Here is a 17,727-nt window from a genome sequence, read left to right as displayed (position 1 = left end):
GTGATTTCAATATGGCGGCGCACTTATAGTCCCAGGATAACAATCTTATCTTTTTCTATATATACATAAAGGCTTTAAAATGTGGTATTGTTGTAGATTACGCTTTTCCGCACCGGTGCGGTTGCTGTCGTTACATCTGCAATGCAAAAAAACGTCTGGTTTATGGAAATATTCACGGTTGGTAATATGACCCGCTTGCATGTTTAGCTAATGACAGTTTGTGCTTGTTGCCCCCTGAACCAGTTTTGCTCAATCGATAACAGGCTCGTATGCATTTTACTTGTATCTATAATTGAAACCTCTAGATTAAGTCTATGTTATTATTTATAATTATTATATGCTTAAAGGGTAAGGTGCAATTGTGAATTTTTATAATCCAATAATTGAGGAAAAAAGTGAATTAAAGAATCAGCCAATCTAACATTTTCAATATTTCATTTAACTTTTTAACTATTTCAGTGAAATGATTACCAATCAGGACCAAAATGTAAAAGTAAGCCAATATAAAATATTCCAGAAAATATCTGAAATACTTAAGTTAGTTGTAGTTTATTAACTACGCATAGAATAATAATTACTGAAGAATTTGTATCTTCTGTGAGTTACTTCATAGTACAATCATTATTGTATTCATTTTACACCCCAAAAAAAAAAATCGATGCTTTAATAAAGTCTAGAGTTGGGGTGCTGTCAAATTTTATCTTGCTCATACTGTCCATTAATATGTGTAAGAATATAGAAAAAAATGTCTATATATTGGCAATTAATTTTAGTCATGATATTTTTCTGGGCAGCACGGTGGCCTACTGGTTAGCCCATCTACCTCACTGTTGCGAGGTCTCAGCTCAGGCTCTCCTATGTGGAATTTACATGCTCTCCCCTTGCTTGGTTGGGTTTTCTCTGGGTGGCCCGGCTTCCTCTTACAGTCCAAAAGCATACACGTTAGGGTTGTTGTCTATAGGTGTGAATGTTACAGTAAATGCTTGATTGTCTATATGTGCCCTGTGACTGACTAGTGACTACTCCAGATTGTACCTCGCTTCTTACCCAAAGTCAGCTGGGATAGGCTTCATATCGCCTGTGGTCCTAATGAGGACAGTTGCCTTACAGAAAATGGATGGATATTCGTCTATCCCTTATACTTCTTTAGAAATGTAATCATTTCATTTCGTATCCAGATTATATTCCTCATCAGGGCCCAGTGGATTCAACGCCTCGCAGCAACATGGGAATGTCGCCAGTCGCTTGTGGAGCATCGCTCAGAGAGCCGTGCGACAGTCAGCCACACGAGTGTCCAGACGCTCTGGCGTGACACTGAGGTTTATCCTTGCGCCGGCGGCGCTTACGGTCTCCGGGCGACTGTTCTGCTACACGGCGTACTGCGAGGCCGACGTGAACAACAACATCCCGGTGGAATCTTTGACCAAAAGTCCAGCGTTCAAATGGCACATCCTGTGGGAGTTCGTGAAGCCTCAGCTGTTTGCGCTCACGTGTGCCGTCATGGTAAGACAGTGCACGTAAATATAATGAAACATGTATGGCGTTATAATCAACTTAATGTATCGTTTTCGTTTCAGCTTGCTTTTGGTGCGGCCATTTTAAACATTCAAATCCCGCTGATGCTGGGGGAGCTAGTGAATGTCGTAGCACGCTACCTGAGGGAACACACCGGAAATTATGTCCGTGAGATAAGGGGTCCTGCTTTTAAATTGCTGGGACTGTATGCCATCCAAGTACGTAAACATTCTAAACAAAGGACCCATTGATGACACTGCCGTAATCGCTCTAACAACTGGAAATGTACAACAGGGCTTGCTGACAAGCGGCTACATCATCCTGCTGTCGAGGGTGGGAGAAAGAGTGGCGGCAGACATGAGGAAAACCCTTTTTGCATCCCTACTAAGGTATTTATTCCGAACTGCCTACTTACTTAAACCACGTCCCGTCATTGATGTAATTTTTGTCTCTCAGGCAAGACGTGGCTTTCTTTGACGCTAACAAAACCGGACAACTGGTGAATCGCTTGACTGCTGACATTCAGGAGTTCAAGTCTTCCTTTAAGTTGGTCATCTCTCAGGTATATCGTAAACATACGTTCTTTCCTCATATAGTGGCCAGGGCTCTGTTTACTCAACTGCAGAAAGTACCAGCAGCCTATGGTTCCGGGCCGTTATTTACACGTCCATTCATTTTCTATAGCACTTGTCCTCATTAGGGTCTCGGGGGAGCTGGAACAATTGAAACACTATTATAATACCTATGAGAAAAAAGGTTTAATAGCTATAAAACAACATTAGGTGACAGTATCGCTCTGCTAAAACCTTCCCGTTCCATCGCCATTATGCGTCTGCCAGGTGCCTTCAAATCGTGGTTTAGTTTTACTTCATTTTACACTTATTTTGTTTTCAAATGCGATAGTTAATTTCTTTTTGTATGTTTATGATGATCTACAAATGTATGGCGTACAGCTAATAACTTTATCCAGCTGATCGCTAGCTTTCTTTCCTGCCCTCTTTAACGTCTGCAACAAACATCAGCTGATTCTTATTCTGATTTATTCAATTGGATGACGCAACTGCCATTTAATTGGGGCATGGTGTTTGTTAGAGCGGAGGCCATTATTTTAGGAATTGCAGTATTATTTAAGTGGTTAAAATCATGCTGACAAGTCTCATTTGTTGATTTTACTGATGCTTTCAGGGTCTGCGGAGTATCACGCAGACAGTGGGGTGCTTTGTGTCGCTTTACGTCATCTCCCCAAAACTCACAGGCTTGACCGTGGTGGTGCTTCCCTGTCTTGTCGGAGCAGGGGCTTTCATCGGCACATTCCTCCGCAGACTTTCTCGTTTAGCTCAAGAACAGGTAAGGCGAAGCTTGTTTTTGCAATTTAGACCGGCTGGATTAACACTGTGTTCAAGTGACACGATTGAATTTTTTTTGCTCTCAAATGGCACAATTCTGATTTGCGTCAGGGCGGTGTAAATACAAATACAAAAAAAAAAAGAAAAACAAATGCACGGAATTGGTCGGATCTTTTCAGAGGTCTTTTAAATGTAGATAAAAAGCTGATACATTTCTGATATCTGCCAAGTTCAGCGTAAACCCACAGCTCGGAGAAACACTGTCAATGCCAACTTGATATCAGCTAAATACACCAATCGGTAACATATACACGACCGTATCTGCCCAAATAACACATAGAAACATTAAAAAACACCTACTGTAAGTCTAAATGTCCGCGAAAGCAGACAATTCAATATGGTCTTAATACGCTACACGAGAGGTGTGAGATTTAAATCAATGGAAAAAAATCACCACAGACCAACTAAATGTTTAATATAAGAATCATGCATTTGGACCTGTATTGTAGTTCCATGTGTCTAATCTAAATCAGTTGAGAAAAGAATTGTAACTATTAACTATTGTGTGTTTCCTTGAAGGTTGCCAAAGCAACCGGAGTGGCGGATGAGGCTCTCGGTAATGTACGAACAGTGAAGGCCTTTGCCATGGAAGAACGGGAGCTACAGTAAGTGAACAGCGTTAGATTTGATTTACTCCAAATGTTAAGATAGCATCTTTCCAATTCCACCAAATTTCTCCCAGGTTGTATGCATACGAAGTTGAAAAATCTTGTGAAATGAATGAAAATCTCGGGACCGGAATAGCAGTTTTCCAAGGACTTTCAAACATTGCCCTAAACTGTGAGTCTGTTCAATTTAACCAATAAGCGATACGTTATGCCTTTGTAACTCATTTTTTTTAACGTGTCGTTGCAGGCATTGTTCTCGGAACTATTTTCGCAGGAGGAACTCTAATTTCGAGCAATGAAATGTCACCCGGAGACCTCATGTCTTTCTTGGTTGCTTCACAGACAGTGCAGAGGTAAAAGACACATCTCATCAGATGAATATGCCCTAAATAATAGACATTTTAACATGTTTTAAATGATTATTGCTAGGTCCTTAGCCAGCATATCTATCCTTTTTGGACAAGTAAGTGAATTCTAGTAAAATGCAAGTAGATTTCTGCCTTTGGTCTACACTCATTGCTTCCATATATTCTCCCCAGATGGTGAGAGGAACAAGCGCCGGCGCTCGTGTTTTTGAATATTTGTCGTTGAAGCCTTCCATCCCTCTTTCTGACGGGGGACGCATCCCGTATCATTCTCTGACAGGAAGAGTTGATTTTCTCAACATTTCATTCAGGTCGGAACATTCATCAAGACATTTGGGGAACTGAAACATAAGAACATAGCATTCGGGGTCTTGATTTCTCTCTCATGGTTTATATTTGTAGCTATCCGACAAGACCTGGCCATCAAATTTTGGAGAGGTTCAACCTAACGCTTCCACCTAGCAAAACAATTGCCATTGTCGGGGAATCTGGAGGAGGTAACTTCTCAATGAACAATGGCTATGAACTGTACAAAAATGTGCCTAATGTCTTGTTTTATTTATTTTAGGAAAGTCCACAGTAGCGTCCTTATTGGAGCGTTTCTACGACCCGACGAGCGGCGTAGTAATGTTGGACGGACTCGACATTCGAACCCTTGATCTCTGCTGGCTCAGGGGACAAGTTATTGGATTTATCAATCAAGTAAAAGAGAATCATCTTCAAATTTTGTTGAAAAAACACCGTATGCTGTCTTTCCTCTCATAGGGACCTTTGCTGTAATTTATGCCAAAATTAATTCTAAATAATAAATAAAATCCTCACTTCAAATAGATGCCTCTTTTTTACTCCTCAGGAGAAAATATTGGGCCTTTGCTGACTTTGATCGACAGAGAGGAAAAGTTAGGCTGAAGTTGAAGTTATGCTCGGTTATCGATATGTGTATACTCCACTTTAGTGAGGTGTTGGACAAAAACATTTTATATACACGTTTGTTTTTGTAGATGGCCACTATATGAGGAAAAAGCAACAAATGATTACAATGACCTCACATAATTAGTCTCATTTCAACTGTGTCGTGTTCTCCTCCACAGGAGCCCGTTTTGTTTGGAGCGTCCATCATGGAGAACATCCGCTTCGGGAAGCCCGAGGCCACCGACGCCGAGGTCTTTGAGGCTGCCAAGCAAGCCAACGCTCACCGCTTCATTACAAGTTTCCCAGACGGCTACAACACTGTGCTCGGTACAAGACCTTTTCATAACTTGTCCGCTCGTGTGCAAATTATTATTAGTATTTTGTTGACATTTTGTTTTCTTCCCAGATTAGACCCTTGGAATAATCAACATACTGTAGTGTCAGTTTGTACACCCAGCTGCAGGGCACTATTCAAAACCATCCCCCTGTGTCCTAATTACATGTCTGTGACATTCTTTCATCAAAATGCCCTAAGGATAAAAAATTCTAGAACATTTACACACCCTGTATTTTGTTTCTCTGAAATTAATCCTTTCATATGGGCTGCCCGTGTCTCATGTACTGTATGTGACTTTGTTCCCCATCACATATGCTGCTGGGTCAATTGCGAGTCTGGCTTTTGTTACCGTGACGACCTGAGGTAGAGCCTGAGCTTTGTGACTTAAGTGGCATCCACTTGCGGGAACAGAGCTTGCCTGTGGGGCGATGAAGACACTAAAAGCATTTTGACTCGTGGAGGGCAGCAGAACTTCATACATGACTACACAGTATATATGTGATGCATGGACACATCACCAAACACAAAGAACCCCCCCCCCCCCCCCCCCCACAGCCACCGCATCCACAACTTCACCAAGGAATCAAGTGCTGTATGTGCCGGTTTTAGAAGCTAACACTGTTTGGTATCATTAATCTGTTCGCCACTAAAAATCAATGCAGCTCTGCTTACCTTTTGGGATTTGACTTGATAGCAAGGACGTCTCACCAGTGGGTAATGTGGGCGTTTGTGTATGATAATGCCTCTGCATCATATTGTTTCAGACAGGGTAGTCTGGGGCAGGACTGTAGCTGCTGCTTGAAGGTGGCTCTGAATCTTCACAGCCTAACTGGTCATGCTGTGGGTGAAACATGGTGAGGGAGGTGGTTATTATATAAATAACAACTCGCTTACAGACACATTGTCAGAAAGAGGCAGATAAAAGATGTAGTTGGTTGTTGAATTTCACACTTGATGGATGGCGAGGCACTCCAGAGGCTGAATTGTTTGTGTACAAGCCATTAAAAAAATTTTTTTTTTCCATAATACTGTATGTTTCCTTTAAATCGCAGGTGAGCGAGGGGTGACGTTATCGGGAGGGGAGAAACAGCGCGTCGCCATTGCCCGAGCCCTCATCAAGAATCCGAGCATCCTGGTGTTGGACGAGGCCACCAGCGCCTTGGATGCCGAGTCGGAGCGTGTGGTGCAAGAGGCTCTGGACCGGGCCACTCGGGGCCGCACGGTGCTCATCATCGCCCACCGCCTGAGCACCATCCAAGCTGCCGACCTCATTTGCGTCATGAGCAACGGGCGCATCGTCGAAGTGAGTTGGGCGAAACGTTCACAGAATTGCATTGATTGGTGAAAAAAATGTCTGAAGTCAAGTCATTGTTGTTCAGTTAATTATGCAGGTGTTTAAAGTGTCTGACTAATTCGTCAAAACCTTTTTTTTTTTTTTTAAAGGCTGGAACTCACACTGAACTGCTGGGCCGAGGCGGCCTTTATTCCGACCTGATCCGAAGACAAAGAGCTGAGGGGCAGAAATGAACCACGCTCAGACAGATAAATTATGATGGGACAAATTGTTCTTAATTTAAGCGGAACAGCTAGACCAGACTGTAAATAAGAAAAAAAATAACAAGAAAAAAACCCACTACTACGATGTCCTTAAGATTTTTAAAAATAGTTTATCTCAAAGCTAAGATACTGTACATGACTGTTGTGAATAAAAATGTTTAAATCATATTGTGAGTGTATGTTTTTATTTTTGGAAAATTAATCTCTTAAAATATTGGAATACTTTTTATATATTATGTTTTTAATCGTATTAAATCAACTAAAAATGTGGTTGTAATACATAGTTTGGTCTATAGGGGGCTAACAATCTCGATTGTACAGTGCAGCAAGTGTTGCTAGCGTGAAGCTAACGCTAGCAAACACAACATAACCCCCCCACTAAATTCGGGACTTGGTCACTGGGTTGTTCCGCTGGCTACTCATCAGCTGGCTAAAACAGGGCAACCATGCAGAAATATGAAAAACTCGAAAAAATCGGCGAGGGTATATTTTTTTAATTATATCTCTTTCCACGTCAAGATCAGCTAACGCTCATTTGCTTGTTGTAGCATCGATGTAGTTTATCGGTTAGCTGACGGTAGCTTCATTTTGATGTCGTTTTCTTGCTGTAATTCCAGATTTAGTCATTTATAGCCAATTGGGGAGATTCATGTAATGTGTTTGTGAATAATTTATGGATGGTACATATGTCTCTGTGTAACTCTTGTCATCTTCGGGAAGATTATCTAACTAGCTAGCATGCTAATAGCTCAGCTGTGCCATTCAATGTCAGCTAAATATGACGATTTATTTTGTCAAACTAATTCCACACAGGCACATACGGGACCGTATTCAAGGCTAAAAACAGAGAAACCCACGAAATAGTGGCCCTGAAACGAGTCCGTTTGGACGACGACGACGAGGTTTGTGTTTGAATTAAAACGTCTGTATCTATCGGTGCATACTAGTAGCTAGCACGGCGATGCTAACCACTTTCATTCCACCCACTGCAGGGCGTGCCAAGCTCTGCCCTGAGAGAAATCTGCCTGCTGAAGGAGCTCAAGCATAAAAACATAGTCAGGTCAGTGCATTTAGATTATTATTATACAGGGCATGAGGGTCATTGAGAACCAGAATTGCATCAATGCACAAGAGCACCATTCAAATTAATGGAGAAATATTAAATAATCACCTCAAAGTCACAATTCCGCAATCAGTAAAATTACCCCAAGTCCTGCTTTATTTTATTTTTTTCGGGAGGGGGGGGCACATTTTTCACACAAAAAAAGAAACAAACTTCAAATTCACTTTTTCTCACCCATTTAAAATTGCTCTTTAACTTCCTAACCAAAATGTCTCCTTTTCTTTTTTGGGTAGGGGACAATTCCACGTTTTCAATGAGAACATTCGCAAATTAAGGGAGACATTTTAAACCATCTCCCCAAAAATGTACTTATATCCTATAATTCAGCTTTTGAAATTATTTAGGTTCACATTCTGCATTTCCCACATTTAAATTTATTCTACAGCATTTCAGTTCTCTGTCCGCTCTTCAGCATGTACACGCAATTTGAACACAAATTGCAATTTCATGGTTTAAAGGATAATTTTGTCCTCTGCAGGCTACACGACGTGTTGCACAGTGACAAAAAGCTAACGTTGGTCTTTGAATATTGTGACCAGGTGAGAGAAACTCAAATCTGACCACTTGTAAACAGTTCAGCTAATATAAACCTTTTTTAACAACAGGATTTGAAGAAGTACTTTGACAGCTGCAATGGAGATTTAGACCCTGAAACAGTGAAGGTGAGAAATCAGATTTATGGATTGGTTTTACCCTGGATGGTCAAGTGCCCAATTTAGATTTTATTCCCTTTACATTTCAAAAACCGCACAAAGTATCTGATATGGCTGTGTTTGCACTGAAGGAACACCTGAAAGAAATTATATGCGCAGATGCCCAAATTGCACATAAATAACTACACAATTATCAACAGTAAGCAGTGACAACATGGAAGTAAACAATAATAGTTAAACCATAGAAATATTCAACTTTACGTAGCATTTAGTTGGTCTCCACATTGCTCCGCTGGCTGCCGCTGGCAGTTATTTTGCTTATTTAATGATCGAGACACCTCTGAGTTCTGCTAACGATCTGAAGCGTTCTTTTTGTTTCTCTTTATGCGATTGTGTCACTCGAGCCATGGAATGTAAATCAGTGTCAGTGTGTGTGTGTCAATGCCTTTCTTCTTCTTTGCAGTCGTTCATGTTCCAGCTGTTGAAAGGACTTGCTTTCTGTCACAGTCGCAATGTTCTTCACAGAGATCTAAAGCCACAGAATCTCCTCATCAACAGAGTGAGTTGACCTGGAATTATTCATATGTATAATATGGTACATGTGTTTCAGTCGTGTTTGTGTTTATAGAATGGCGAGTTAAAGCTGGCTGACTTTGGGCTTGCTCGAGCGTTCGGCATTCCCGTGAGGTGTTACTCAGCTGAGGTAAGCTAATGTGCAGCACGCTAGTCGCTAACTAGCTTCATCTTAAACTCACCACCCTTTGAAATCATTACAAGATGTAAATGTGCACATGTCCAATGGCTTATGTTGCAATAAAATAGCTTTTGTCAATAAAATGTACGGTTTTTAATGAATCATTCCCACACAGAGGTGTCAGAATGCCATATTTCTTCAATTAGTTGCCTGGTGCATTTATTTACTGAACTGCAGAGAGTGCCAGGTGTTTATAAGAGGTATGCAATTAAAAGGGAGGCTTTTTATTTTATTTTTTTGTACATAGGCATTTTTCTTATATTTGTAATAAGTAGACATACAGTATATTTTCAATACTCTTCTGTGTGGGGTCAGCATATAAATACATAGAACAGTGTCATTTGAATTTCTACTGAAGGGATTATAAAATGTTAAAATCAAATGTTAAAAGTTTAAAAGGTTTTCATTTTTTTCTCCCTTTATTCAAAAACGTGGGTCTTAGTTTTTCTTTTCTTTCTTTTTTTCCCAATCAGAAGCCTAAAAAGAAGTCATTTGTGGAAAAGGCACAGTAAACTCAATGTCAAAATGGAATCCTATGAGAGGGTTGGATAAACATCAAAGCATTATAGAAATGATCAACTAGACAGAAAAAAATGTCTGGATTTTTAGGGAGTGTATTTTTATTTTTTAACAGGTGTTCAAAAGGCAACCCCCATGCACACACACACACACACACACAAACATTTAAAAAAAGACTTTATTACTCTGTCATGTTTCACTATTATTTACTGTACATTTTTGCTGAATGAAAACACTGGTGCTCCTTTCAGCAGCAGCGCAAATGGAAGCTTTTTGTGATTGAATGTCTTTGCTCTCTCTGCTGCACTTGACTGCACTCGCTCAGCGAAATGTCAAAGGCTCTACACACCACCGCAGGCAGTTGACATGAAAAAACGAGGGGAGTTGCACGTAGCAGTGCATGCTACGTAGGAGAGGAGAGTCCACTCAGAACTCACTTGAATTTGCAGGACTGATCACGTTGTGTGTGTGTGTGTGATGTGTGTATATGCAGGTAGTGACGTTGTGGTACCGACCCCCAGACGTACTGTTTGGTGCTAAACTTTACTCTACCTCCATCGACATGTGGTCTGCTGGTTGCATATTTGCAGGTATAGTCAGTCCTCAATGTAGGCGCACCCACCCACACACTCACTGGACTCTTCTTTAGGTACACCAGCACAGTCTAACTAACCATCAGTAGCAACAATTAATGATGCTCATTTTTGACTGACACTGGTATGAATGGTAAAATGTTTTTAAAATTATACTGGTAGTAGTGTAGCACTGCACTGAGTCACACTGAGTGGTTTTCCCAAACCTTTGCAGCTTACTAAGGTTAGCAATGTTAGAAACAACAAGCCCAATAAACATATTGTTATATGAATACCTCCATCAAAAGTGAACATTATCATTTGCAAAGGAATGATATTTGATACAAACTTGTATTATTTCTGTGATATGTTGTCTTTGGATTTAGAGCTCGCTAATGCCGGAAGGCCTTTATTTCCTGGGAACGACGTGGACGACCAGTTGAAAAGAATCTTCAGATATCTTTTTTCTCAATGTGCTGATTTAGTATTGATGACACCACTTTAGCTGGATTTACACTGCAGGTCCCCCCAAAAAATTGATGTACTATAATGTCTTTATCCATTTTAATTTTTTTCTATTTCCTTGTACATTTTAAGCAACACATACGCAATATGACACAACAGATGAAACGTGTTCAGATGCCCAAATACGTCAATAACTCCACAAGGGTCAACTGCAGGCAGTGGCAACACAGAAGTAAACAATACATAAATAATACAAATAAGGAATGTTACATTCAGTTTAGTTGGCCTGAGCTGATTCTTCCACCGTTGTTTAATACTGGCCGTAACTTCCTCATTACTCTACTGGCCGCCATGTGCAATTATGTTGCTTATTCAAGGATGGAGACACCTCTCATGTAGCATATTTACACAATATTTGAATGTCTAGTGATTTCGATTTACACTCACATTGGCAGATATCCGATCCACATGGGATTTTTATCCACATTTGCAGCGTAAATCCAGCCTTTGTTCCGTTTTTCTTTAACCGTCCGACACGTTGTTAGGAACGCCCACGGAAGAACAGTGGCAGACGATGACCAAGCTACCAGATTACAAGGTAGTGCATTAATTAAATGCTGTGTCGTGTGCGGTGTGAACACCACGTTGAAGACGTCCTCCCTGTCTTTGCAGCCATATCCTTTGTATCCAGCCACCACCTCACTGGTCAACGTGGTGCCCAAACTCAGTAGCACAGGTCGAGACCTACTCCAGGTACGGTTCAAGTTCTGCGCTTCACAGACAGTGGGGGGTCCAAAATCCACCTGATAACGCAAACCTGAGATTTGGACTTTTTTTTTTTTTTTTTTTTTTTTTTCCCCCCTTCTTCTTCTAATATATTCAACTGCTCATATATTAACCTACAACATTTTAAATTTGGTTTTAGCATGTTTCATAAACACAAGGTTAAGTGACCTCCACCCCATTCTTCCTCCATTTGTCTGTATGTGGCACTCGGTAGAAAAGGTTTGGACGTCTGTGTTCTGCGACTACATTGTAACAACCTTAAGAAACGTCTAGTGACCACCTTTGATGTGCTCCCACGCAGAACCTTTTGAAGTGTAACCCGGTCCAGAGGATCTCCGCAGAAGAAGCTTTGCAGCATCCTTACTTCACCGACTTCTGCCCACCCTAAATCCTTCTCCACCTCCCTGCTCATCGTCAGCCGCCAATCAATCCAGTCCTCCCGTCACGCTAGCAGGTCATTAGAGGCAGCTCCACGCAGGCCACTTCCCATGGAAACCACTTGTGCAAAGCTGCTTTTTTCTACCACACAGTACCTACCGGACTTCACTCTTTCTCCTGGTAGAGAACGACAGCGCTGCAAACAACTTGGGTAGACTACATATATATATATTTTTTTTACATCCAGTTTCTCTTCTAAAAGAAATAATGCTAAACCACATATGGCACGTCACTTATCGTAAAACCTGCGTCATCTAACTCATCTTAACAGTGTCTCCGTGACAACTTAGGGCAGAGAACTCTGCTGCACCACAGCAGCGGCGAAAGGACAGGGAGAGGTGGCAAAGTCAACGCGGCCATTGTCTATTCTTCCTTATTTTTACTGTTATTTCCTCAAAGTGGCCAGGAGCTTTTATTTACTTAACTGCAGAGAGCACCAGCCACCTATTATGAGTATCGGAGGGCGCCTATATACAGCTACGGAAAAAATTGAAGACACCACTGATTCAAATCCTCATCCTCAGTTTCACTGATTTTTCTCTTTAGTGGTATATGTTAAAGTAAAATGAATATTATTGTCTTATTCAATCTATATATATATATATATATATATATATATATATATATATTTAATTTGGGGAAATACTTCACCTGAGTCCAAAAAGCAGTATCACAAAATGAGTCAAGTGGGTACCTTGTTGTGTAAAAATGCAGCTTTACACATTGCACACCGGTTGCATTTGTCTTAGCAGTTCCAAGTATATTCTGTACAGGACCCAATTTAAAAAAAAAAAAAAAAAAAAAAAAACTAACCCTACGTTTGGTATTGTACACACATGGAGCAACACGGCACCGCTCCTTATTCTTTTCGTTGTGCTCTAAATATCTGCTTTATAAAAGTTTCATGAGTGCTGAGTTGTGCCCTTCGGTGTGTGCTGACGAAATGGAGTGAAGAAAGATCTGTTTATGTAATGTAACGTGGTCCCTCTGGAGGCATGTTGGCAACAATCCTCCATTATTGACATGAGCCGGCTAACACTGCAGATTTAATGCGATATACATTCGGAGTTGTTCCCAACGTGTGGGCCACTAATGACTGATCAATGCTTTTAGAAGTAATAAATACTGTTGGACTGCTAGCGTCACTTTTTCTGGGCAGCTACTGCAGTCACGTGCCACTCCCAACTTAATCAAAAACATTTAGAATTTGACACAAAAAAAAACACTACAAGCAAGTATGAAAGCTATATTTTATTGCTCTTGAGCAATAAAAGCAAAAAAAAAACGTGCTCCTGTCTGGCCACCAGTTTCACGATTGTATGACAATAATAATAGCATGAAAAGCTAATTTATGATTTTGTATATGTCCCACCTTTTATATTTGTCTTTGCACACTTGTTTTTTTTGGGGTTTTTAAACAAAGCAACATTGTTCAACATTTTTGTTGATAGAGTTTTGAACACTGAGATTATTGCAGCTGGTTTTCAATAAATGGGCCAACACAATTCTAATAGTGTCACAGTGGACCATAAATATTGATACATTGTTTTGATATATACATACACATACACACACATCTTTTAGTGGTAATGGCGGGTGGGTAAGTCCTCTGGGGGCTTTACCAAATTGATTAAACGTAATGTGACATTTGAACAAATGTTTATTATTACTGAAACTATAAGTCTTAGTGGGTTCTGTTTTTATTTGGGCTTTTTATAACAGTTCCACCACTGAGGTTTTATTTGATTTAAAATTGCATGTCGGGCCGGATCAAATGCTCCAGCGGGCCCCCACAAGGCCCATGAGCCGTACTTTACCCACCTCTGCTCTCTGACACGCTTTAAACAGAAATTGGACAAGTGTCATGTGATTTCTTGCACCGGTAGCCTTTTTGTTTCTTTTCTAAACACGCTTCTTCAACCACACTCTGATTATATCGTTCGTTGTGATCGTTACGGCGAAAGCCTTCAAAGCTAAGTTGTATTCAGAGCAGCTATGGGTTCTTTTTGTTAGCTAGTGATGCAGAAATATGGTTGCATGTATTTATTAATGCTGGAATGTGAAGCTTGGTTTCTAACGTTGGATTGATTTCATACTACTGTGCTCTGTAGCATTCAGCCGCAGGCTCTGTGTACAATTGAACGTGTGGAAGTGGATTAAGTTATGAAAAGTCTGCAATTGTTTTCTGTGAAGTTTCAGCTGTACAATTCTTTGATAGCTTTTGGTTTTTCCATTTCAAAATGAAGAGTGGATTTTCTGCACTTTTTTTTTTTCTAATTTACTTTTCTTGGTAGAAGCCAATAAGATTTGAGTGTTCAGTAAAGTGGACGTTAATACGCTTCCTTGTTTTTTTTTTTCCCCTCCGCCCAATCTTGAATTATTTTCAGGTCAATAAGGATGTTCTGGAATTCTTCACATTGCATATAGCCCTTTGCTCTTTAAACTCCACTGTAAACGACAGCTTTACAGATGCCACGTCTGCTCTTCAGGCGATATGTGATAGTTTAAAAAAAAAAAAAGTCTGTGAGGTGAGATGAAGTCAGAAAAAGTCAATTTTACCTTTGAGTGATTTTAAGGATTCTTGTCATAATTGACAAAAATAAAGTTGCGCTCTTGACAGTTGTAAATGTATGAGAATTGTCCTGATTTTTGTTGTACATTTTTAAGAAAACGTAGTGAATACTATTCAGACTCTACAGCTTTACAGATGCCACATCTGCACTGCCGGCAAAGAAGTCAACATTTTTGTTTGCAATTTTTTAAGAATTATGTAAAATTTTGACATAAATAAACTGAAATGATCGAATATATATATATATATGTATTATATAATATTTATATTTATGTACACACACTTGAGTAGTTGACTTTCGACAACCAAAAGACGTTTAACGACATAGAGACCAACAAAGCGAGGATGATTGGTAAATATCGGCTTTATTATACTTGATCATTGTTACATCACAAAAGTGTCATTTGTGACTCGTTACATGTTTTGGAATAGTTAAGAAGAAGAAGAATTAACAACAGGATACAACGGTGGAATTGTACAATGCGTTTGTGTCGCGCGTCAAAACGTCGATGACTCTCAGTCACGTTGGTGCTAATCACCAAGACACTTATGGTCTACATCACTGTGGTCAAAGCAAACAGAGAAACAGTCTGTCTAGATCTAGAAATACCTGTATTTGTACATGAGTAGTATAGAATTTCTTCATGGCAATCGATTGTGGTTATATACACGCTTCAACTGAGCTTCCATAGACAATAGATTACTAATCGCCAGGCATCGTGCTGATTCGACGTATGGAGAAGTATCGGGGCCACACCGAGAACGACAGTAACGCTGAAAGGAAACGGGAATTACATTTGCACTTTCACATGGAGACTTCGAATTTGTACTTTTGTGACAATAAAGTCGTAGGATTGCGCAATTTCCCCCCCCCCCCCCTCATCAATCTGCAGGAATTAACTGTTATATATAAAATACATATATACTGTATAATACAAAAAAAATCTTAATTTTTGCAAGAATACATTTGCATTATATCTCAGTCATTTAGAGAATGAAATCAATAAATCGCTGTAAAGTCACAAAAAAAAGTCCCAATACTATGTAGTGTACTGACTAAAATGTTTTGAACTGTATTTGTTTGAATTGGTGTTGTGAAAACTAGTTAAAAGTTTGTTTGGTTCTTTGTGTGGATGGATACTGGGGTGTCCTGCGTTCCGAGGGGTCTGTGAACATTTCAGGGTTTTTTTTGTTTTAACGATTGATTGAAGGGGTGGTGCGTCCAATGGGATTGGGGGAAGGAGGTGGGTCGTGGGGAGGAAGAGCGGGAGATGCGGCGGGGAAAGGAGAGTTTTTTTGGGGGGGGGGTTCTGGACCTGGTTTTTTCGACGCGAACGGATTTTTGACTCTTTCGAAGCCACGGGTCCTGCCTGCTCAACGCCACCGGGCTGCCGCTTCGACGCTACGGGATCCAGTCGCTGTGCCTACTGAAGCGCTTTGAGGGCTTTGAGGGTTCCTACGACAATCGGTTTGGGTTTCTTTTTCCCAGTGAACTGAGGGTTCAACGGTTTTGCGAGTACTGCCTTTGAGGGCTACACTACAAAACTTTTCAGTCTTATGATAAACTCGGGATCGTGAAATAATTATATGCAAATAGTCTTTGCCTGGTTACCGGCATATGTTACGAAGAAAAATGGATATGCAAGTCGTTAAACTCCCCCCGAAACAATCACCAACTTCACAAGGATGTCGTAAATTTGCACACAAAAAATATATATTACAGAAATGTGTATTTTAACGATCATAAAGTCACAATTCTATGACAATAAATGTCAAAAAATATCGTAATATTGCAAAATATATAAATATATATTTTGTTTTACATTTTTACAAGTTATAATCTTCCAAGGATAGTCATAATTTTATGGAGGGAATTTTTTCATATAATGAGAAAGTTTTTTATTTCCTAAGAGTAGTCATATTTTTTAGGAAAACGTCAGAATTTTACAAAAAAATAATTTGCTTGAAATAGTGAAAAATAAAGTGATTTTACTGAAATAAGATTGTAATATGAAAAAGTATGAGTGTTTTTTTTATGAGAATAGTCACCATCCTTCCATTTTACAAGGACAGTGAGTCATCATTTATGGGAAAAAGTCAGTTTTATAGAAATCATGTCATAATTAACAAAAATACAAGAAAAAGTGGGAATCAGAGAATAAAGTTGGAATAGAATGAAAATAATTGTAACTGCAAATTATCCAGTCATAATTTTACAAAAATACACGTTTATGAGATTTTAATTGTAAATGCGTTTGAAAGAAACTTTGATACTATGATGAATATTTTATTATAGTCTTGAGGGAGACTGTTGCATTGGTTGACATTTGTGTGAGAATTTTTTAAATATCATGACTGTTTTCCCCCAAAAATTACGTTTTATCCATGGGGGCAAAAAAAATGGATTTTATTCGTGCATTATGACTTTATTCTGATAACTCTTAGCATTTCCGTCTTTTCAGCATGGCCCTAATACTCCTTCGTACCGTTGAGCTAAGACACAATTGACATTAAGAAAGGCAAAGAAACATGTTTTCAGCATTCCCTCTCAATAACCAGAACAAAACAAAAATGATGAGCTAGTGGGACGTTAGCGTACACACAGTGAATGATCACACTTTTTAATGATGAACATTTGATGTGATGGATTGAAGCTAAAAGGCAACAATCAGTCAACTCCTTCTGCCCTGGCCACTCTGGAGGAGATGCTGCAGGAGTGCTGCTACACATAGCAGGTCCCGTGTTTGTCTTCCTGGTCACGTAGCAACTTCACTTCCTTTTTGGACACATTGGGACTGAAAAGTGACATTTTGAGAAATGGGAATAAATTATGATGCATTTAAACCTGAGTTCTGTTTCGGAAGTTGTTGTTTTTTGTGATAATGATCGTATTCTATTTCCATCGAGGCATTGATAAACTAACTACTATACACATCAACCTTGTATGTTTTTCTCTGATAAATACGTCAATTGTTTCACAGTTTGCCGTCAAGTCCCGCCCTCCCAGAAAAAAAAAACAACAAAAAAAAACATCAGGTTGTCAACAAGCAAACTCCTCAAAGTTGCCTAGAGTCGGGTGACGAGGTAACATGTTCGGCGTGAATCCGAGACTGTCCGAGTGACTCCGGAGGGTGTCGCAGGTGCT

The 17,727-nt window shown here is 39.8% G+C and overlaps 3 protein-coding genes across 8 annotated transcripts in view; 2 read left to right on the top strand and 1 right to left on the bottom strand.

Moving 5' to 3' along the window:
- Window positions 1-5: 5 nt before the first annotated feature.
- abcb8 (ATP-binding cassette, sub-family B (MDR/TAP), member 8) lies at window positions 6-6,866 on the top strand. Of its 3 annotated transcripts, none has more exons than XR_009791682.1 (16): window positions 6-177; window positions 1,179-1,503; window positions 1,578-1,733; window positions 1,810-1,904; window positions 1,972-2,077; window positions 2,701-2,862; window positions 3,441-3,526; window positions 3,604-3,701; window positions 3,777-3,882; window positions 3,959-3,992; window positions 4,069-4,205; window positions 4,297-4,391; window positions 4,463-4,596; window positions 4,986-5,133; window positions 5,908-5,997; window positions 6,196-6,335. XR_009791682.1 is itself a non-coding variant. In XM_061796503.1 (16 exons), the coding sequence occupies exons 1-16, from the start codon at window positions 80-82 to the stop codon at window positions 6,668-6,670; spliced, it is 2,115 nt and encodes a 704-aa protein (XP_061652487.1). In that variant the 5' UTR covers window positions 6-79; the 3' UTR covers window positions 6,671-6,866. The 3 variants fall into 3 exon arrangements, 2 of the variants coding, with proteins under 2 accessions (XP_061652487.1, XP_061652488.1); XM_061796503.1 differs by lacking the exon at window positions 5,908-5,997 and adding an exon at window positions 6,587-6,866 and having other exon boundaries at window positions 6,196-6,446; XM_061796504.1 differs by lacking the exons at window positions 6-177; window positions 1,179-1,503; window positions 1,578-1,733; ... (5 more) ...; window positions 3,959-3,992; window positions 5,908-5,997 and adding an exon at window positions 6,587-6,866 and having other exon boundaries at window positions 6,196-6,446.
- Window positions 6,867-6,987: 121 nt separating this feature from the next.
- On the top strand, window positions 6,988-14,349 carry cdk5 (cyclin dependent kinase 5). Its single transcript, XM_061796505.1, has 12 exons — window positions 6,988-7,183; window positions 7,514-7,602; window positions 7,693-7,760; window positions 8,302-8,362; window positions 8,429-8,485; window positions 8,940-9,035; window positions 9,105-9,179; window positions 10,243-10,339; window positions 10,708-10,777; window positions 11,324-11,384; window positions 11,459-11,539; window positions 11,874-14,349. The coding sequence occupies exons 1-12, from the start codon at window positions 7,147-7,149 to the stop codon at window positions 11,958-11,960; spliced, it is 879 nt and encodes a 292-aa protein (XP_061652489.1). The 5' UTR covers window positions 6,988-7,146; the 3' UTR covers window positions 11,961-14,349.
- Window positions 14,350-14,928: 579 nt separating this feature from the next.
- Window positions 14,929-17,727, bottom strand: part of asic1c (acid-sensing (proton-gated) ion channel 1c) — a 62,474-nt gene continuing 59,675 nt past the window's right edge. For 3 of the 4 annotated variants that reach the window (XM_061798021.1, XM_061798018.1, XM_061798019.1), the window contains one exon: window positions 14,929-17,727. In XM_061798021.1, coding sequence (XP_061654005.1) covers window positions 17,649-17,727 — 79 coding nt within the window. In that variant the 3' untranslated portion in view covers window positions 14,929-17,648. The other variant, XM_061798022.1, reaches the window with a different exon arrangement.

The sequence above is a fragment of the Phyllopteryx taeniolatus genome, chromosome 14 (assembly GCF_024500385.1).
Source record: "Phyllopteryx taeniolatus isolate TA_2022b chromosome 14, UOR_Ptae_1.2, whole genome shotgun sequence".
Lineage (NCBI taxonomy): Eukaryota > Metazoa > Chordata > Actinopteri > Syngnathiformes > Syngnathidae > Phyllopteryx > Phyllopteryx taeniolatus.
The sequence above is the reverse complement of the archived record's forward strand: the minus strand, read 5'-3'. Positions and strand labels throughout refer to the sequence as shown.

Bases quoted from the DNA above. Each gene is read 5' to 3' on its own strand.
- cdk5 (XM_061796505.1), top strand. From the start codon at position 7,147: ATGCAGAAATATGAAAAACTCGAAAAAATCGGCGAGG. The intron at 7,603-7,692 runs GTTTGTGTTTGA...CACCCACTGCAG, and splicing joins GTTTGGACGACGACGACGAG to GGCGTGCCAAGCTCTGCCCT. The intron at 7,761-8,301 runs GTCAGTGCATTT...TGTCCTCTGCAG, and splicing joins AAGCATAAAAACATAGTCAG to GCTACACGACGTGTTGCACA.
- abcb8 (XM_061796503.1), top strand. From the start codon at position 80: ATGTGGTATTGTTGTAGATTACGCTTTTCCGCACCGGTGCGGTTGCTG. The intron at 1,504-1,577 runs GTAAGACAGTGC...TTTTCGTTTCAG, and splicing joins CGCTCACGTGTGCCGTCATG to CTTGCTTTTGGTGCGGCCAT. The intron at 5,134-6,195 runs GTACAAGACCTT...TTTAAATCGCAG, and splicing joins CGGCTACAACACTGTGCTCG to GTGAGCGAGGGGTGACGTTA.